This window comes from Heterocephalus glaber, unplaced genomic scaffold (assembly GCF_053883595.1).
Source record: "Heterocephalus glaber isolate CG9 unplaced genomic scaffold, H.glaber_assembly_v1.0 deba00001509, whole genome shotgun sequence".
Taxonomy (NCBI): domain Eukaryota; kingdom Metazoa; phylum Chordata; class Mammalia; order Rodentia; family Bathyergidae; genus Heterocephalus; species Heterocephalus glaber.
The window spans coordinates 20579086-20602265 of NW_028258325.1; the positions used below are offsets into that span (position 1 = coordinate 20579086).

Below are 23180 nucleotides of genomic sequence, written 5' to 3' on the forward strand. Positions count from 1 at the left end.
AAAAAAAGATGGCACAGACTCTTCCTAGGTGGTGGGACAATTATGATTATGTGTGCATGGGTATATATATTAGGAGTAGCATATAAGATAGGAACTGGTATTTTGTTGTTGTTGTTTAAAATCTTATAGCTGATGTAATTTCTTAAACTATTTGCTGCATGGAGGAAGTTTCATATAATGGTTAGATGATGAAACTCTGAAGCCAGACAACTTGACTCTAAATTCTTGGCTCTACCCCTTTCTGTCTTTGTGACCTTGGACAAGCTATTTGTCTTCCTGGAGCCTTAGTTTCCTTATCTGTAAAATAGGGATAATAATACTATCTTACAGAAGTATCAGGCAGATCATATAAGATGTATGGTTTGGGTTGAATCGTACCTCCCCAAATCACATGTTCAAGTCCTAAATCCAGGACCTGTGAATGTGACCTTATTTGGAATTAATATTTTTGAAAGTATAGTTAAATTGAAAGGGTCTCACTGGAGTAGAGAGAGGCCTAAGTCTTATATAACTTGGATCCTTACAAGAGGAGGAAAAGAGACACAGAGGAGAGGTACACAGGAAGAATGCCATATGACAATGGAGACAGCGACTGGAGTGATAATCATCAAGCCAAGGTATACCAAAATTTGCTAGCAGCAACAGATGCTGGAAGAAAGATGGGGAACAGATTCTCCCCTAGCACCTTCATAAGGAAGAGCATGACCTAAAACCTTGATTTGGGACTTCTTGCCTTCAGAACTATAAGAATAAATTTCCATTGTTTAAAGTCCCCATATGGCGTATTTATGGTACTTGATAGTTGGAGCTATAACTTTGATAAAAATTAATTTTTAAAGATATCTTAAAAATGTGTTTCAAGTCCTATAAGTAGAGGTTGGTACAAAGTCCTGTGGTTGTACAGATGAGGAAGTAGCTTTTTCCCCTGGAAGTGGTAAGAAGCCTTCTGAGAAGTCCTTCTATTTAAATTAGGTCTTGCAGGAGTATACTAGGTAAAGAAGCAGAGAAAGAATAATTTTGTTAAAGGTGCATGTACCTGAGTGGGACTAATATAAAGGGTACTTAAGTTGATGTGGATGCATTCTTAGTTATTGCAAAACCAAAAGCCTATATGGCTAATTTTCAAGAAATTATGGCTGTATACACTAAGAGTCCTACTTCTTTTCTTCTTCATTTATGAGGGAAAGTTGTCCCTACCTCACCTGTACCATGTTGCTTGGTGATGTGATGATTCTGACTCCAAAAGTCATGGTTTATCTGTGACTCTGGTCTGTCTGTATGAGCACTGAACTTGGATATTTGCAGTATTTAGTTTATTTAGTTGATTCAACTTAGTGGGGCCCAGTGAATCCTGTGATTCAATAATGGAAATCTCTTTAACCTAGTCATGATGTTAGGGAGCTCAACCATATTTATTATGAAATTTCTTAAAACTGAGACTTATTAACTCTACAGTAAAATTTTGACTAATTCGGTCATTTGGAGCCAGTAGGTTGGCACTAGAACTGTGCAGTATGGTTCGGTATTTACTGAACCCCTTTGCTAAGTAAGGCACTATGATAAGTACTGGGGCTTGCAAATATATAAGAAACAGTCCTTATCTTCCAATATGTGCAGGATAATGGGGAGATGAACAGCAGAAGGACAATTTCAATATAATGTGATTATGTATGTTAACTGAAGTTGATAGGGGTTAATGTACACACGTTGAGAGTTGCTCTGTCTGCCTAGAATATAAAGGAAGGCTTCCCAGGAGATGCAATGTCTAGAAGGTGAGTTTTGAGGGAAGTCTGAGACTAAGGCACATGTCTGCTGATGTTGTATAAAAAACAGCTCAGAGCAGTGCGTTAGAAGATAGATGTTCAGTGTTCTGTGTCTACTTCTCAACATGCTTTAGCATAAGTAAAACTCTCTATTTTGATTACAGAACTTAATATTGAAATGTTTATTGGCACTGAATCTTTTCTGTGGTATGAAGATCAATGTTATTTTTAAAATGAAATAATCATTAAAAATCTAATGACTTAAATGAAACTAGAATGTCACAAAATAAATGAAAGACAGTGGCTAAAATGGAAAAATCACACTAAATTGTATGTATGTGTGTGTTAGACTGAATAACTGTGAGGGACATTATAAATCATTAACTTAAATAATGATAGATATTTAGGAAATAATAAAATTAATTCCATTTTTAAAGGGGAAGGAAGGATGGTTTTAACAATTAGAATAGTAACAAAACACTGATGTTAGTATTAATAGAAATATTTAATTACTTAGGGAATACAAATAATATGACTAACATGGAGTTTTTAATAAGTTTAAAAAAATACCAGACAAACATGTTACTTTCTCTCTAGACATTACTAGATAAGTAGAGGAAGTCTGGAGAATATATCTAATTTACCCTTTATTTTAGCAAACCACTTGATAGTCCAGTTTCACTTAAGAATACATTTAAGTTGTTTAGGAGTATTTAGTTGATTAACCACTGAGTGAAGTACTGTAAAATAGAAAGCACAGATAAAGGTTTATATTGGTAATCTTAGACAACAATTTTAGAAGATAAAATTGATAAATGGTGCCTATTCCTGGAGTTTGTGTGTGTATGTGTGTGTGTGTGTGTTCCTGTTTGTGTATGTATGTGTGTTTCAGGAAAGGCTTGAATGTTACTGGTTTTTTTACTCTCACCTAAAAATGCAAAATCAAGAACAATTTTTGAAAAACAGATTTAAAAATATCAATATTCAAGTTGATCAAAAGTCATCAAAATAAAAACTTTTTAGGTAGGGAAATAAAGAGAAATAAAAAATCGCTAAATGCTCTACATATGAAGAAATTTATTTTTCTTTTCCCGTTATGCTATTTTTTTCTAAATGCTTTTATCTTTTCTATTCATATTTATTTCACATGAAAAAATGTTATGTAATAATACTTGTAATAGATAGAAATATAGTTGTTCTCCTTAATTTTGGACTAATGCACTACTATTTTTTTTTTTTTTTTTTTTTTTTTTAGTACTGGGGATCGAACTTGGGACCTTGCACTTGTCAGGCATGTGGTAGAACCACTGATCTAAATCCCCGGCCCTGCACTACTATTTTGATGTCTACTAATATCCTTTTCTTTTTTAGATATTTGAATGAAACAAAGATTCATTTTAGATTGTGATTTTTAATTAAGTTGATATTTAGGTGAAGATGACCTTTCAATGTGCATCAAAGCCTGAGACGTGTGTTAATTCCACATATGTTATTTTTCAGAAAGAATGCTTTGTGGAGCTTGGCTTAAATATAGGACAGCTGGGTATAGATGATTCTACACAAGTGCCTCCTGGTTAGTATCTCCCATATGGCATATAATTAATAAATGATAAATGAAAGTGAGTGTAAGGTTTACCTTGCTATTTCTAAATTAATGTAGTAAATTTTATATATGAAAATAGAGCATGCTTTTGTTTCTGCTTGCTTATTGTTTATTATTGAATAGGATCCTATATGTTTTAATTATAATTTGACTAAATTTTGTCTTTTTATTTGAAGGTCTTTAAAAAAATTTCAGAAAGCATATATATGTTGTTTTGTTGGCAGACTCTCTATTTTCAGCATTCATATTTCCCTTCCTGGCCATCATTATCTATTTTCATTTTCCTATCACTAAGCTAAATGAACACTGGCATCTCCCTAAAGTAGACTTAGGCTTTTAAAGTAGTGTCTTTTATATCTTAATCATCCAGGCAATTTTTCTAGCTTTTCTTTTTTTGTGCATAAATACAGCATATTTTTCATAAAAGACCTGAGTGGTATTTAACTGTAATAAAAAGGAAGTAAAAATTTACTTAAAGTATGGGAGACCAGTATTGAACTGGAAATAATACTAGATGAGTTAGGGTACTTACTGTTCTAGTCTTTTCTGTCATGGATGGTTATGTGAGGTGAACAAGCTGCACACATCTTTGGACTTTGTTTTAGTTACTTTCTCATTGCTGAGATAAAATACCTGACACCCAAAGTTACAGAAGGAAAGGTTGGTTTCAGCTCATAGTTTGTAGAGGTTTCAGTCCTTAGTCGGCTGGCTCCAGGGCAGGGTGTCATGGCAGAGGTGCATCACAGGGGAGAAACAGTCCACAGCATGTCAGGCAGAAGGCAGCAAGCAACAAGCAGCCAGCTAGCAGCCAGCTTGTCCTTCCCTTTTATATAATCTAGGCTACCAGCCTTTTGGGTAGGAGAGCTATACTAATTCCAATCAGTGAACTAATTCAGTACCATGCACCCTTAATCCCAGTGTCACATACCCTAGGTTCAACCAGCTCCAAAAAGCCCCAACTATGAGCACATGAGCCTTTGGGTGAACATCTAGAAACAAGCCATAGTAGACTTGTATTTTCTTCTTTAAAATAAGGAAGTCTGAGGCCAGGGATTTAGCTCAGTGGTTCTGCTGCCTGCCTTGCAACTTAAGGTCCTGAGTTCGATCCTCAGTACCAAAAAGATAAAATAAAATAAAATAAGGAAGTTTGCTATTTGTTATTACTATTATAAAATTAGTACTATATAATAATTGCTATTACTATATAATGATAAATAATAATAAATAGTTATTTAGCAATATTATGTTATATGTATCTCTTAGCAATTCTTAAAATATATATTATTCTCCCAAATGCAAGGTTCGGAGTTCAATCCCCAGTACTGAAAAAAAAGATATATACTATTACTATTTTTAAAACTTTCATTAGTGTATAATTCATATAGAAAAATACAAATACAGAGTATGATTGAAAACTTCAGTGAATGTTTAAATTTTTACAAAATGATTGCAGTAAGAGACATATTGTCATTAACCCCCTCAAAATACTCCTCCACTCTAAAAACACACTTATCCCATCATTCTTGCCAATTTCTGAAGTAATTCTAGAAGCCCTCTTACTTGAGTTTCTTTAGTTGTACTGTCATGGCTGCCTCATTGTCCTGAATTAGTTCAAAGCATTTACCTTTCATGGTCATTTTGGCTTTGAGAAAGAGCCACAAGTTGCATGGTACCATATCCCACAAATAAGGTGGCTGTGGACACACCGTAATCTTTTTATGAGCTTTCCTTGCCTCTGTACAGCACTTGGCAGCATTCTCTGTATTTTCTTTAATCACACCTCATAAAGCCACTCACAAAAGTGGACTTCCAGAGCTGATTCAGAAAGTGACAAGAAAATGCAGAGGGAGGATTTTGAGGGGGATTAATAGCAATGTGGTTTTTACATTCTTAAAAATTAAACATTGATAGTATATTTTGATCATACCTTGTATGTCATAAAAGGAGAAAGCTCCATGAATTTTTATAAATTGAATATATCTATTGAAATATTACCCAGAACAATAAACAGAAGCTCCCTTTCTAATCTCCTTCAGTCTTCATCCTTCATTTCAAAGACAACCGCTGTTTTGATTTTCACCGACATAGATTAGTTTAGCCAATACTTGAATCTCATTTGGATAGAAGCACACAATGTGTCTGTTTGATGTTTGACTTTTTAAGAGATTCTGCCATATTGTTGTATTTGCAGATCATTTTCTTGCTTCACAGTGTTCCACTGTACATGCACACTACACATTTATGCATTCTATTGCTGATGAGTACTTGGAAAGTTTCAAGTTTGAGGCTATTACAAAGAAACCTGCCATGAGCAAGTGAGCATGTGTCTTTTGGTAAACATATATATACTCTTCGGATGAATATGGACCTGGTAATGCAATTTCTAGGTTAGTTATGTATATGTTCAGCATTGGTAGATAACTGCTAAAGCATTTTCAAAAGTGGTAACACCAGTTTATACTCCCACCAACAATGCATGAGACTCACAGTTGCTGTACATCCTCTTTAATGCTCAGTGCCTCCCTTCTCTGATTTAATCATTCTGGTGGTATATAATGGTATTTCATTATGGTTTTAATTTTCTTATATGATGTGATGTAGGAGTATTGCCACCTTTTAAAAGTTGAAGTAGAGGTTAAATACAGCATCTTGTTCAAGGTCACAAAATAGTAAGTGGTGGGACCAGGATTCAAAAATAAGCAACCTGTCTGCAAAGGATGCTATACTCTACTGCCACCTTTGTTATTCTTTTCTTATGTTATAAGAAGAAATTTCTTTACATAATATCTTATAGGCATGACCAATATAGCCATGTATAAAATGGAAAGGAAATAGTAACACAATGTTCAATTATATTTATATTTTTACTTTTGAGATAATCTTTAAGAATTATGTAAAATTATTCTAAATTTTCCAGTAGACATGCTCTAAAAAAAACCCTTAATATATTTCTTAACCTAAAGCATAGGTTTCCTTTCTGTTTGATTCACTCATACACAACAAATATGTATTGAGACCTTGCTGAGGAAAAAGGGACTGGTGAATAAATGGATAGGAGACAGTCTCTGTTTTTAGGGAAGATATAGTGGTAAGTAGCATAGAAGATTCAATGTAATATTTGCTATGACTGTGTATAAGGAGCAGTTGGAGCAGAGGAAAGAGCACCAAAACTTGGTTGGAAGAGGTTGATCATTTCTCATTTGATGCACTTATTTTTGCTTTACTTCTCAAAGCAAGACTGTTAAAAGCGTAACACATATTTTGTCATAAAGTCACAGAAACATGGGTGTTTACTCTTTAGAATACTTTTACCTGTGTTTACCCATGTTTACTCTTTAGAATATTTCTGTTGACATTAATTTTAATTTTATGAGTTTTATTATATTAAGCAATGATTACTTAACTGGAAGAAAATATCACAGGAATAAAGTATTGCATTTTTAATATTGATTGAGCATTTATTAAAAAAGCATCAAAAATTTCAACATTGACTTTTTAGGTGTACAAAGTCTAAAAAATAAAAGAAATAAATTCCTATATGAACTACAATGAAAATACAAACAGCACTTTACAAAAGAAAATAACTTTTACCTCAGTTATCACATCTAAGGCAGTCTTCACACATGACAACAGCACATTCCGTACACACATATCACTTACACTGACAGCATACATGTTTTGTTTTCCTGGCCTTTTTGTAGGACATACTTGACATCTCATTGCTCTTTTGCTGTTTTGTCAGGGAGTTCTTATTATACAATATGTAGTTAACAGTCACATGAAACATCAATAAAATAAAGTATTAAATTATTAATATGTATTGCATGTTTAGAATAAACAACATTTTCCCATCAGCTGTTTACTTGCTTACAAAACCTAAAAGATAACATCAGAAATAAATTCCTATATGAACTACAATGAAAATACCAATAGCACTCTACAAAGAAATGATCTTTACTTCAATTATCATGCCTAAACAATAAGAAGATCAGATATCAATAAAATATCAAATGTGTAATGAGTGCTTAGAATAGACATCAACATTTTCATATCAGCTGTGTACTTGCTTACAAAACTTAAAGATAACATCAGAGATAAAAACTTATGTGAACTACAATGAAAATACCAACAGAACTCTACAACAAAAATGTTTGCTTCAATTGTCACACCCAAGGCAGTCTTCACACATGACAGCTGTAGGTTCCATGCACACATTTCACTTACACTGACAGCACATCCTTAGCTTTCCTTTCTTATATGGCACACTGTTCTTGTCATCTCTCTTTCTGTTTTTTCAGGAGCTTCCTACTATGTTGTACAATGTGTACTTAGGGAAATCAGATATAATAAAATAAAATATAAAATATGTAATGAGTGCTTACAATAGACATTAATATTTTCACATCAGCTGTGTACTTGCTTACAAAACCTAAAAGACAGCATCAGAAATAAAAGCCTTTGTAAATAGGGAAGGGTGGAGGGTGTGAAGGGAGGGCTAGAAATGGGGAAAAAATAAGAACCAAGATGCATTATGTAAAGGTACAATTCCCAATGAGAAATGTAATTGTGTTGTATACCTACAATGTACCAATAAAAGAATTTAATAAAAAAACAAAGAAATAAAACTCATGTAAACTATGGTGAAAATACCAACAGAACTGTACAACAAAAATAATCTTCTTCAGTTGTCACACCCATGGCAGTCTTCACACATGACAACTGGATGTTCTATGCACTCCTCTTGCTTACACTGAAAGCACTTATGTTTTGTTTTCCTGTCCTTTTTTGTAGGGCACAGTTGACATCTTTTTTGGTTTTCCTGTTGTTGTAGTAGGTCTTTGGGATGCTGTGCATGCCCGTTCACCTGTCAGCTCTCCAGTGTGCTCCACAGTATTTTTTTCATAGTTCCCTGGGTGGAAACATTTTGATTTTCCTTTGCTGTAAATGATTTCTCATGAGTTCCAGTCCCAGTCCTCTAAGAAAATTTCTCTGTGGTATTTTGCACTTGTTATTTTCTTTTTAAACTATCAAACTATTTATGTCACACATGTTTAGGATAGAGTAAAACACAACCATTGGCCAATGCTTTGTATTTCAAGTGACATCATAGTTGCTGCATAACTCATCAACAACATTGACTCTGCCTTTCATTTTGTTAGGAAATTTCCATCTCAGGTTTCTGTTTTGTCAAGGTTTCCTTATCAATATTTCCATCTTGGTGCAATGTTGATATCAGCAGTACTAGTTTGTTTTTCTTTGCCATATACATGGCCAGTGTAAATCTTTCTGAAATCCAAAGATTGTACTACACAATTCTCTGTTTTGAAATTGCAACTTTTCATTTGGAATTTCTTCTTTGTTCCTGTATACTATTCCTGTGCTGATCAACTTGTGCTCTGTTAGCAAATATAATATCAATTGGAAACTGGTAAACCAATTGTTGAATGTCACATTCCAATTAGTTTGGGAGATGGGAGCAACAAGTCTGTTTGCAGCATCATTCAGTTTGTTACTATATGAATAAGCTTCTGATGACTGAGTTTCAGGATAAATTTCCAAATTGAAAGCATAATAAGTCTTTGCATCTACAAGGGCATAAATTTTTATGCTATATTTTGACCCATCACTTTTCCGTAAGTCTTTTACATTCCTGCAATTACTATGAAAAATCCCTGCTAAGTACAGCCAACCTATCACTGCTTTTATTCAGGTCATAATAAAAACATTTTTTAATATGGCTATTGGTGCATACAGAACATTTTACTTGGATTTCAGCCTTTGTGTATTTCACAATGTCTTGTAGCATTTCATCTATTACAATTTCCAACATTGAATGACAATGCTGGCATTCTGTCCAATAGGTTTCACCCCTGCCACAATCCTTACTATGGTTTTGGACCTAGTTCTAACAGTAGATCATTCCATTTGGCTGTGTGACCATTTTGCAACATTTTGACTAGTCAAATATGCACTCACATCACAGTTTTCTTTGTCATCTGAGTCAAAGAGATCTGCATTCCCTGTATCCATATCAGTTGATTCTTGCGATTTCACTGTCACAGGAACTTTGGCTCACATGACCAACATCAAAGTTGTCATCATCATCATCATCATCATCATCCACCCATACCACTCTTCTGTTATGAAAACATGTATTTTACCATAATGGATAATCTTCATTATCCATGCATAAGTAATCTGATGATTCACTTTTGATCTCCAAAACTTGCAAATCTGGTTTTTAATGTGCCATTGCACTGAATTGTGCTACTTCTACCAGAAAAATCAAAAGAAAACTTTCTGTAAAACAAATCCTAGAATGATGTGAGTGTATTATACCCTCTGTGATGCTCTGGTAAACATATGCAAAACCTGTTAGCTAGAGCATCATGTGGGTGAAAATCCTGGTTTGATACTTTTGCACACATGCATACACCTTGCCGTTCACAGTACCAAGTGAGTAAACACAAAGATTGCTTCCTGTATCCCTCAGGGAAAGGCACTGAGACACAAAGCTGACTACTATTACGCTAAAGTAAAAATGTACAGTAGAAAAATAAGGAATGTGTTTGGGAAATGTAGTGTTATGCTTGTAGTTAAAAATTGAGTTAGTGTTCTTCCAATGTGTTTTTCATGGTATAGTACTTCTACTTTTGTCTGACTTGAGAATTGTTAGACAAAAGGATTAAAAAAAAGAATGGGGTCTACTGCTTTTATATGTAACTACTTTAAACTGCTTTTGCCTAGCATTCACTATTTTTTTAGCCTATGTCTATGCCTTTGGTTAAATTGGAAACATAATGTTAAATGTTTGAAAGTATTACTATTATTTATATTTGGCTAGAGGTAAGTTTTACATTTAAGATTAAGTTTATGTGTGACTTAAACTGTTTCTTTTTACTTGTTCATTTTTAAAACTTGTGTTACCAATGTTTTATCATTACTGTTATTCTCTTTTATTTAAAGTGCATTCTTCACTTTCTAATTTATCAGCTTTCATAAAATAGTCAGAAGTCCTTACCATTATACAATAGAATTCTTATTTAATGAATGTTTAAAAAATTAGGTATAGCCATTATTTCCAAATTCTCCCAGGTTTGCATTTATTTTGAACACACACACACACACACACACACACACACACACACTCAGGAAACTAAGACTAATATTAACAGTTTGAGCAGGATCAGCCAGCATTGGTGGTCACAGGTCTGTTATTGTTGTCTAAATATACATAATGATGAATATTATTAAAAAGAGATTCTGCTAAATAGACATTTTCTACAGCTTGTTCTTTCTAAAAAAAAAAATCAGTTGGTACAGGATTTCCTGAAGTGTGATTAAGAGGCACTCATAAAATGCTCTGTGGAAAAGAGTGTATCTTGTCAAATAAGACTTAGGAAGGCTGCCCTATATAACTTATAAGGTAAAGAGTGTGTGCCACTACTTAAAGACTCTAAGTCCTAAGGAAACTATTTTAGCTTAAAATCTCCAAAACTTAACTTTATCAGAGAAAGTTATTTTCCAAACAAGATCTATTAACGTAGATACATCTATTAACATATTGTGGTCCTCAGAATATTCTGAGAAACATAAAATTATAGGTTGAAAATTCTAGTTCTCACTTCTTTGGGCTTCTTGGTCTAGAAAATAGCATTTAGAAAACAAAAACATTCTATGTCCCATAATAGAATAGTTAAATTCTATAAAGAAGTCTTTTTGAATATTTCTAGTATTTTCTTTGGGTGCACATATGTAGTTATTAGGACATATACAGTACTACTTTAGGTAATAAAGTATTAATGTCATCTAGTAATATCCACTTCTATTAGGGAACAAGAATTGGCAGACAAGTGCTCGCTTCAGCAGCACATATACTAAGAATTGGCAGACAATGTTTGATCCTTTGGTTTCCAAGCCTCATCAATCATAGCTAATTAAAATGAAACTATTTTTACTTTATATACAGTCTTTGAAATAAATATATTCAAATAGTAATAGAAAATGATTGTATGCTTGTAGCGATCCCAGATACTTTCCTAAGTTATTGTATAATCCGCTCAGCTAATTACTTCAGAGATATTAAGAATTGAACAAAAAAATTGGATACTTTGCTTCAGATATCCTATTTAGCAAAAAAAAAAAAAAATTATGAATTTTTCTCTCTTCCTTCTATGTCCATGCCTTATACCTAGAGGTGGGGAGTAGATGGAGGAAAGGAAGTTGAAAAACGGATGCTTCTGTAGGATGGGGAAAGATCTAATAATTCTCATGGTTTCATAATCTTTGTTTTGGTACTAAATTTAAAATAACTGTTATAGAAGTATAACATACATGTTTAAAAGTATACAAGTTCTAAGCACAGAGCAGTGAAATTTTATGATGTGAAAACACTTGTATAACCTCCAACCTGATCAAGGAACAGTGTTGCCAGCACCCTAGAAACCCCCTTAGGCACATTTATGGACTCTACCACCTCCATGGGCACACCTGTCCTGACTTCTAACGTCATTGGTTAGATTTGCCTATTTTTATACTTTATAAGTTATGTACTCTTTTGTGTCTGGTTTCTTTTACTTAATGTCATTTGTAAGAACTGTAGTTTTGTATAGAATTGTACATTACTCATTGCCACTGCTATACTGTAATCTACCAATTGATAGTGCTATATCACTATGAATCTTATCTCTTGTCAATGGTCATTTGAATAATTTCCACTAGTTGGTTATTATCAGTGGTACTTCTGTGACTATCTCACTTTGTCTCCAGGTGCACATATGTGCTTATTAGGACATATATTTGAGAGTGAACTGCTCATTATATTATATGCATATGTTCAATGTTAGTAGATAGTGCAAGTTTTCCAAAGGGATTTTATTGTATGCATGTTTTCAATACTAGTAGAGAGTGCCAATTTTTCAAAGGGATTTTATCAGTTTACACTGCTGACAGCTTTACATAAGTTCATTTGCTTCAAACTTTTTGCATTTAGAAGTATGAGTATTTTCATTTTCACCTTTGTGGTGGTTGATATTTCATAATGATTCTAATTATATTTCTCTGACAACTAAAGTGGTTGAGGAACTTTTCATATGCTTATTACTCTTTAAATCACCATTTTTGCCTTTTTGTGTCTGACAGTTTTATGATTTGACAGTTGTATGTGTTTCATATATTCTAGATGTGAGCTAGATATGCCTACTGCATATATAATCTTCCATTCTGTGACTTACTTATTGATACTCTTAATGGTGTTATTTTTTGGTGAACAGTTTTTAAATTTTAATATGGCCTAGCATGTGAATTTTAAAATTATGATTGATAGTTTTAAAACAAGTAATCACTGCTATGAAATATTTTAAAATGACATTTGTACAGTGGACTTTACCTATGTAAGATATGCTATTATTTGATATATTTTAATGGTAGATTGGAGTAAAAGTAAGACTTTACAAATGAAGCTGTCAACAAGTTTACGTTTTTTAAGAATAAAAGATGATCTGGGGATTTAGCTCCGTGGCGCCGCCGCCTGGCTCACAAGTGCAAGGTCGTGAGTTCAATCCCTGGTACCAAAAAAACAAAAAAAACAAAAAAACGATGAATATGCAGAAATAGTTTTGAGTTATGAGAAGACACTCTGAACAAAGAGGAAATACTTCATTTTATTTTTTCTTACAATTAAATGTATGAAGTCCCGTTTTTCTTCAATTTTCTTTTGAGATTGGGTTTCATTGTGTAGTCAGGGCTAGCTGCAAACTTGCTGTGTAGCCCAGGCTGCCCTCTAACTTTGGATTTTCTTCCTGCCTCAGCTTTTTGAGGCAGGGAGCAGGTAATATGCTGAGACTACATGTATGTGTACCACACTTGGCTTGAACTTACTTTGAAACAATCTAGAAAAAAGATTTTTCTATGTATAAAATAAATAATTTTAGTTTTCTATAGAGCCATCTAACTTTTAAAATAATGCAAAGTATCAATGCCAGAAAAAAAAATTGCCTCTAACTTTAACTGTGATTGATCATATTTGTACCTAATACTTTTACGTTTTTTACCATTTTTAGAATTTTTTGAAAATGAGCATGTGCGTATTGGGCAAAAAGGTAAGCTTTTAGTTTTTCTTTATTATATCTGAAAAATGAGAAATTTCTCCATAAATGTCTCCATAAAATATCACTAACTGAAATTTAATATCTGAATATCTAAAGAGGAGTAATATTTAACTATGTAGATAATCTCATTTTGGGAATCTTTTGTCAGAAGGAATACGCATTATTATAGTTTTATCAGTGAGTATCAGATAAAGAGATACATAGCTGGTTCCTTGAAAAGGAAATGCAGACACATTCTTCAGCAGGTGAGGTTAAAACAGTCAGCAGTAGAATTCCATTTTACATTCAAAGAGGCAGGTTTTCTCTTGGATGCACCCACAAACCTCTCATTAGTGTTAATGAGAATATGTTTCTACATCAGGAGAGAATGTAACTGTAACAGTTCGCGGTGACTGTTCACAATGGTGAACATTAATAACTGATGCAGCTCTCCATATCTTAGGGAATAATTTTTCCCCATCTTTTGAAGATTTCTTTTCTCTCCCCCCAGTAAATCTTGTTTTGTCTTTGAACTATGAAGTGCTGTGTCTTTCTGTCACAGTGAACCTTCTGTGACAATCATATTGTCATGTACCTAGCTCCCTAATTCAACTTTTCAGAATTGTATTTATTGAAAGAATCTCATTTGTAGGATTTGACACTTTCATTAAACACAGTTTTAAATTAAAGGCTATGTCTCATTTTTATTTTATATGATCCCTTTATTTTTTCTAGTGATGCTATTTTTATTTAGTATAAAATACTTTTCCCATTTTAAGAGGAACCAAAAGAATATAGAACTGTTAGTCAAACACTAGCAGTTGCGTAGTGTGTCTTCTGTTTTATTTTGTGGACCTTTATTTCCAGACTGAATAGCTGATATTTTCATTAAAGGAATTAAAAATGAAAATGAAGGCAAAAATGTATTAATTTTATGAACTTGACTGCTTCAAATAATTTTGACCTTTGTAAAAGTTTGTCAGATCTTTATTTTCACTTCATTAAAAATCCCTTTTTTCTTACTGATTTTTTCAGATATCAAAGAAGTCTTCTATTATAATAGATACCTTTTATTTTTGCATACTATAACTCTTAGTTGTGATGCTTCTCATACCATTTTACTTCCAATACTAATACATTCATGATTTAGTAGAAAATATAAGAAATTTAAGGGTTCTATGGATGTAAGTGCTTGATTGTAGAATCAAAAAATTTTCTACAGAACTAGTAGTTTCAGATCCATGGAGTTATTTAAAGCAAAGTGATCTCAAGGTACATTAAGAGGAAGTAAAAATGACTAAGATGTGACATGTATATATATATATATATATATATATATATATATATATATATCAGTTCCCAAGATGAATGTAATTATTATGTATTGCATACATATACTAATAAAAAAAAGTAAGAGCTTAACTGGATGTGGTGACACATGCCTGTGACCCCAGCTATTCAGGAGGCTGAGGAAGGAAGATTGTAAGTTCCAGTTCAACTTGTAATTTAGAGAGACCCTGTCTCAAAATTAAAAATAAAAATAAAAAGGGCTGAGGAGGCCCTGGGTTTTATCCCCAGTAAAAATAAAAACAAACAAGCAAACAAAAACATTTCACAGGCTGGTCTCACCTGGAGAGGTTTAAGGCTTGAAACATTTAGGATTGTCAATAGAACCATATTAAAATCAAGAGAATCAAAGAAGAAAAGGATACAATGTAATTATGTCAGAGTAGATGTTGGCTTCTCAAGAGATTTACTATTAAATATTTCAGTGATATTTCCTACATTATGAATTTTCTAATGAGATTTTAATATATTTTTAACAGTTCTAGCAGAACAAGACAGTGCTGCTGCTCAGCAGTATATCAGACAAGGGAGCCCCACGGCACTGAGAGCTGAACTGTGGGCTCTCATTTTAAATATTTCCAGTCAACCGGAGGTAAGAAGGAAAAGAAATAGCTTGAGCTATTAATGCTTGTTTTTCAAAGATCAATTATTAAAAGTAGAAAAACCTTTCTTAGTCCATTATTTATTCCTCTTTTTATTTTCAAATTAACTATAGTTTTGGATTCTACAATTTAACCTATAATTTAATCAGTGCACTTAACATAGAAGTTTTTGTTACTCATAATCAAGTAGTTTGTATATAACAAAATAATCGTAAAATTTTGAGAAGGGGGAGTTGATTATTTAGATCAGTGAAGATGCATGATAGAATTAGAATGTTAAAATAGAAAAGGCAACTCGGTAAAGTAAATGAGTTCATTGTTCTTACAGTTACCTGTGAAACATACAATATTTGCAGATAGTATAAAAATATTATTTTCCAAGTGTAAGAGTATTTTGTTTTAGGAAATATAATATATATGAAGTGCAGATTCCCAACAGGCAAGTAATAGATTTAGTAAAGAAAAATTATATAGAACATTGATCTTTGATTCTGCCTGAAGTATTCTTTTTCGAATAGGTATAAATCTAGCATAAGCTCTTTAGTCACAGAAATCATCTATTGAAAGATGGATATCACACTAAAAGCTCCCCAGCCTGTGATTAAAAATATGAATTTTAGAATCATATAAGCCAGGTTTCAATTCCTAGCTCTCTCAACTTACTAAAAATATATCATTGAACAAGTTGCTTAAATTTCTTCAAACCTGTTAATCCATACTTAAATAAGGTAGTAATATTTATGTCATGAAATTATTATGACAAGTATATCCAATAACTTCTGAGAATTTTTTAACAGTGCTTGGTACACAAATGGGCACCACTAATGTTAGTAATCATAATAATTACATGTTCCATATAATTGTTATAAATTAATTATAATTAATAATGCAGGGGTTTTTTTGTGTATCCTTTTATTGGTACATTTTAGATATACAATATAATGACATTCATCATTGGAAATTTGCACCTTTACATACTCTCTCTTGGTTCTTATTTTTCCCCCTCCCCCTGCCCTCCCTTCAACCCCTCCATCCCTCCCTATTTACAAAGAAATAGGAAGAAAAGTGGCAAAGGGGAAGGGGAAGTGGGAGGGGTAGGGGAAAGGAAAGAAGGGAATGGAATTAACATGAAAACATGAAAAAGTAATGCATGTTTTAAGAAAATCAAACATTATTCATATGTATAATAAAAACTACACATCTAACTTGGAAATTATGCATACATGTATGTTGTTTTATATCTCTCTCCGTAAATAGCACTACAAAAAATCACTTTCCTTTTGAAAGAATAAAGCTAGTGATTTCAGTGCAGTTTTAGACAAAATGATATTGCTAATCCTTTATGTACCACTTTAAAGTTAACCTTTGACAAAATAAGTTTTAATGTAAGTGGAGCTTTTGTGTGTGTGTGTGAGTGAATCAGTTCTTATAGAAAGTGTAACCCTTCTGGATCTTACTGCTTATAACCTGCCAACTTCACTTTTCAGGAGTTAGATTACCAAATTCTGTCTCTTTGAAAGGGAATTATTTGCCTCTTTGAGAACAAATTGAGCATGTTTCCAGAAATATCATCCTAGTAATCCCAGGTGACTGTTTATTACAATGCTCAAAAATGGCTTTTACGCTTGAATTTTAGAGGTAACTACCACTTGAATTTTCTAAATGCAAGGTGACAAGCCTATTTAACGTCAGTGGATAGAAATTTAGATTTTCAGAAAAATAATCTTAATTTTATTGATTAAAAGACCTTCCACCACTTACTCTTAATTTCAGCCCTGGAAGTATTATCTCAGTGAAGTATACCAGTGCCAAAATAATCATTGTATGTGGTATATTAGGAAGGAAGGAAGGAAGGAAGGAAGGAAGAAAGAAAGAAAGAGAGAAAGAGAAAAAAAAATTTTTGTCAAGAATGCTTGAATAGAACTTTTGCTCAATTAATTTTTAATCACTTTAACTGCACGTGTAATTGAGAAGTTAGAGACATGAGCGGTATTTCACCCCCATAAAGCTATTATTTCTCTTTTTTCCTTTCTTTTTCTTTTTTTGTTTTCCAGTACTTAGGATTGAGTCCAATGTCTCCACCACTAAGCTACATTTGCAGCCCTTAAGTTAGTGTTCTTGATGTTCTGTCTCTTCTCATTCAGATATTCTTTGGTAAATCTCATCAACTCCCATAGCTTCACTTACCAATTACCTAAAATCAATAGATCTCAGATATCTTTCTCAAGCTTCAGATGCAGCTGCCTCATGGACTAATCACTTTTATTTCTTACAAATACCTCAAATTTAAAATGTTTAAATTCTGTTCTTATGGCCTAAAAATTATCTGTTTTGGAGAAAGTTTTATGAGCTGCTGAATAGGATATTTATTCTGCAGTTGTTGGATGAAATGCTCTGTAGATTTCTGTTAAGTCCGTTTGATCTATAGTGTAGCATGTATACAGTACTATGTGACTGCATGATTCCTATGCTTAAACCTTATTATCTTAAGATAATTTTAGTTATTAGAAAAGCAGTACAGTCTTCCTAGGTGTTTCTATAAGCTGTGAGGTAAAATTTTACTAGCTTTATGACCTTGGGCAGGAAGTTAGTTTTCTCTCTGGATCTTAGTTTAACTTCTCAAATGTTCATGTAACTAGTAATCAATGATCTGTTTTATTTTGTTGGTATGGGAGTGAGTTCATTCATATCTAGTAGGTAAAATAGTGCCTAGCATTTAGTAACTACTCCAAAAATATGGTATTTGTTATTAAAGTTAAACTATAAGCACTTTAGCAAATATTGATTGAATACCTATCAGATGCCAGATGTTATCTTAAATGATGGGAATAGGCATATTCATTGAACATCTAATATTGGTCAGTCATGGGGATATAGTAGTGAATAAAACAGAGATCCCACCCTCTTATTATTTACAATAATTTAATGATTATTGCTTATTAAAGTTTGAGGCTGACTTTATAAATGTTATTGATCTTTAATTTTTTGTATAACTTTTAAATTTAGGATCTCTTATATTATGAGCAGCTTAAGACCAATGTGATACAACATGACCTTTTGGTGGACAGTCTAATTTATAAAGTAAGTAGAAGTATGCATACTTTTTTACATTTCATCATTATCACTTAAAATTGAGAGTTTTCAATATGCAGGGCCTGCATTATGTACAGTAATACACATTAAATTTGAAAAGTAATGTAAAGTAATCATTATAACTATAAAGTTAATGTTGGTGTTCAAAGTTTGCAGCTTGCATTCATTGTTATCTTCTTTTCCTATGAAGCTACCTCATGATACTTTTCTGGCCCTTCTGTTTTTTCGTTAAGAGAATAAGCATTTCTCAAACAGCCTAACTTCATAGGGAGAGTAAAGATTTTTTTACATAGTCTTAGGTCAGGGAGTGAGGGTAGTTACCTATAGTTAAAGGAAAGAGCTAATATTCTACGAAGAAGAAGTCAATAAACTAGCCTTTAACAGATGAATTCATGAGGCAGAAAATCAATGTTACTAGCCTCTCAGTGACTAGTGGTAACTTGCAAGTGAATAACCATAAAGGTATGGAAGATAATTGGTATTTTGAAGGAATAGAAAGTATGTGGATTTGAACAGTGAAGGTGAGCCAAATTGTTATGGTTACTTCTGAGTATTACGATTGTATCACTTTTCTTTCAAGCTGTAAGACATCTAATGATTAGGTTTAAAAGATAAAATTGAAATAAATAATAGTTATTAATCAATACTTTAAAAAGTATAAAAATTTGAAATCAAATAATGTGTCACATATATTTCTCAAAAAATATATAGCACTGATAAAAATCTAATTGAGAAGTTTTTATAATGTTACATAAAGTAATCAATTCATTGCAATATTGTTTCTAAATATTTGATGTATTCTTTAGGACTACAAATAGATTCATTTAGATTCTTTTCAGTACACTTTATTTTTAATATAGGATGTGAAGTTGACAGCAAGCAATGATGATTACTATTTTGTATTTGAAGATTATTTATATCAGGTAAGTTTGAAAATTAAAATATACAATTTTTTAGGTTCTCTAAATCATGAAACTTTAGAAAATTTCTCTATTGTTAACTAAATCCTTCTGAAATTCAAGCCACATTTATCAGATTAAATGTTCTATGAGGTAAGGTTAAATATTATTCTCACTGCAGGATTAGGTAGGAGAATAAGAGTTCCCATATGAACTTTTGGACAGTTCCTTTTAGGTATATATGGTACAAACAGGAAGTATTAGCAGGTAAGTTTTCCACTTTTGTTGTTGGCACATATTCTTAAATTGGGTATCAAATTCATATTTAAGCCATCCCAAGATGTATTTTACATGATAGTTTTCTATTAAAATACTGAATAAACAATTACATGTTTTGAAATCAATTGAGTATTATGATTACTATTTGATCATTTTATATGCAGATATGGTAGACACATAGCTCCCTACCTAGATCTTTTCCACATCTAAACTGAAATCATTTATCATAAATATAAAGTATATAACTTATATAGAATCCCCTAGATGATTTTTAAAGTTTATACATTTGATTTCAATAATAATTAATAATTTGACTTCAAGTGAATGTCAATATGAATTTCATGAAGGAAATATTCAGATACTGTATGAAAATTTCTGCTTGATTAAATAAATGTAAATCCAGACCAGCTGTTTGGGTGAGCAGGTTTTTGTTTGGTAATGATGTTGGCTGTGTACATATGTTTAGAAGAGAAGATAAAGTGCAATAAGATTCTCTTGAAAAGGCCACATAACCCTGTATGACCTGCCCCATCTCTCCAGCCTCATTATTCACCTCTCTGCCCTGGCCCTAAGCCATTCCAACCACTCTGATCTATTACTCTTCACATCATTATGTTCCTTTCTACCTCAAGGTCCTAAAATCTGTAGTCCCTTTTATGTGAAAGACTGATATCCTCTCTTTACCCAGTAAACCCCTATTTTTCCTTGAACTCTTAGCTAAGTACCATTTATTGTATGTATTCATATACACTTCCTTGACCAACCTGTATTTCCCAACACATATAAATACAAGATCCTAGCCATCTGATATGTGATTTTAAAGTACTATGTCATACTTTTTGTACTTTTTATTTGTATTACTTATTATGCCTTATTTGATTATTTCATAATTTTTTCTCATAACTTTATGAGTGTTTTGGTACTCATTGTTAGGTCCAATGCCTACCACTTTATAGATACTGAATAAGAAAGTTTTAATGTCATAGAAAGTAAGTACTATAGTAGTATGCTTTAACCTTTATTTCCTATTTCTGTCAACATTTTACTTTAAATTCTATTATTTTTAGATTTTGCATAATTTCTTCAGCCCTCCATGACTGCTACTGCTTTTAGTATTTTGGAAATGACACTAACTACTACATGAGGTGTGACTGAAAAAATGGTGAATGTTTAAATTTTTAAAAATATATTACAGTAATAAACACATTGCCATTAATTCCCCTCAAAATACTACCAGTACCTTCAAACACACTTATCTCATAGTCCTTGCCACTTTTTGAAGCAGTTCTGGAAGTTCTCTTTTGTAAATATCTCTAGTTGCACTTTTGTGATTGCCTCAATATCCTGAATCAATTAAAAATATTTACCTTTCATGGTCATTTTGACTTTGGAGAAGAGCCAGAAGTTTCATGGTAGTAGGTAGAGTGAATAAAGTGAATGAGGTCACACTGTAATGGTTTTATGAGCCTGCCTTTTTATTGGATGGCACTTGACAGCAGCATTCACTATTTCTTATTCACACCCTTCAAAGGGTGCAATACAGAGTTGGTAACATAGGAAAGTATTATACAGTATATTTCTAGAACTTAATTGTCTTACATAACTGAAATGTTATGCCAATTGAGTAGCAACTCCCATCTATCCTCCCTTCCAGGCCCTGGCGACCACCATTCTAATCTCTGCTCCTTTGTGTTCAACTGTTTTAGATACCTCATGTAACTGGAATTATGTTGTGCTTATTGCAGTTAACATAATGTCCTTTCAGGTTCATTCATGTTTTCTCATATGGTAGGATTTCCTTCTTCTTAAAGGTTGAATGATATTGTTATATGTACCTACTATGCTTTTTTAATTTTTAAAATTAATTTTATTGGTACATTTTAGATATACACAATGATCATGTTCATCATAGGGAATTTGTACCTCTACATGATATATCTTGATTCTTCTCTTTTTTTCCCATTCCCCACCCCTCCCTTCAACCCCTCTTCCCCCTCCTTATTTACAAAAGCTTTCTTTCCATTTTTTCTTCTATTTTCTTTTTCTTTTCCCTTCTTTGCTTTTGCCCTCCTGATCTCCCCACCCCACCCTGTTCCCCTTCCCAATTGGAATTTTCTTCCTGTTTGCCAATATCTGTTGCACATTTTAGACCTTATTTACCCTTTCGGTTTCTCACACCAGAGAAACAATGTGATATTTACACATGTATGTCCAGTTTATTTCACTTAAGAGTATAGTCTCAAGGTGCATCCATTTACCTAGAAGTGTCTCAAGTTTATCCTTCTTTATGGCAGAGTAGTACTCCATTGTATTAAAAAAAACCACATCTGCTTTATCCTTTCATCTGTTGATGGGCATTTGGCCTATTTCCAGGATTTAGCTATTATAAACTATGCTGCTATAAACATGTATGTACATATATCACTGTGGTATAATGCTTTTAATTCTTTTGGGAAGATACCCAGCAGGGGAATAGCTGGGTCAAATGGAACCTCTAGCTTTAGTTTTTTGAAGAATTTCCACACAGATTTCCACAATGATTGCACTGTTCTACACTCCCAACAACAGTGGAGAAGGACTCTTTTTTCCCCCACAGCCCCACCAGTGTTTGTTCTTGATTGATTTCTTGATGATAGCCATTGTTTCTGGAACGAGATGGAATTTCAGGTTTGTTTGTTTGTTTTTGGAACTGGGGATCGAACTTGGAACCTTGCGCTTGGGAGGCAGACGGGAGGCAGCATGACTGAACTAAATCCCCGGCCCCTATATCATTTTGTTTTAATTTGCATCTCTCAAATGACCAGTGATATTGAACATTTTTCCATGTATTTATTTGCCATTTGTACTTCTTCATCTGAGAAGTGTCTGTTCATTTTGAATGCCCATTTTTGGATTGGGTCTTTAAATTTGAGGGATATGATTTTTTTGAGTTTTAAAAAATATATTCTAGATATTAGTTCTGTGTCTGAAGAACATCTGGCAAAAAGGTTTTTTCCACTCTATGGGTTGTCCCTTCACTCTGTTGGTGGTTTTCTTGTCATCCAAAAGCTTTTTAATAAGATAAGATCCCAGTTGTTGATTCTTTGTAATATTCCCTGTGATTGGTTTTTTTTTTATAAAGTCTTTGCTTATATCTGTGTCTTCAAGTGTTCTACCTATTCTATCTTCCTGCAGATTTAGTGTTTCTATTTTAATATTTAGAGTTTTAATCTGTTTTAATTTCAGTTTAGTGCATGGTGAGGGACATAGTTTTAGTCTTCAGTATGTGGAAAGCCAGTTTTTTCAGCACCATTTATTCCAGAGGCGTGTTTCTTCCAGTGAAGATGTTTGGCCCCTTTGTGGAATGTAAGGTGCCTGAGTGTATTTGGAGTTGTTTGTGTATCTTCTAATCTGTTACACTGATCCTCAAGCCTGTTTTTCTTGCCATTATCATGATGTTTTTATCATAGTAGTTTTGTACCAGTCAGGGATTATGGTGTTTCCTGCCCTGCCTTTGTTGCCCACAA

General features: G+C 32.8%; 1 protein-coding gene across 2 annotated transcripts in view; it reads left to right on the forward strand.

Moving 5' to 3' along the window:
- Positions 1–23180, forward strand: part of Tbc1d19 (TBC1 domain family member 19) — a 116346-nt gene that overhangs the window by 51946 nt on the left and 41220 nt on the right. For both annotated transcript variants that reach the window (XM_004847179.4, XM_004847181.4), the window contains 5 exons: positions 3264–3336; positions 13428–13466; positions 15281–15393; positions 18410–18484; positions 19357–19419. In XM_004847179.4, coding sequence (XP_004847236.1) covers positions 3264–3336; positions 13428–13466; positions 15281–15393; positions 18410–18484; positions 19357–19419 — 363 coding nt within the window. The remainder of the gene's footprint in view (positions 1–3263; positions 3337–13427; positions 13467–15280; positions 15394–18409; positions 18485–19356; positions 19420–23180) is intronic.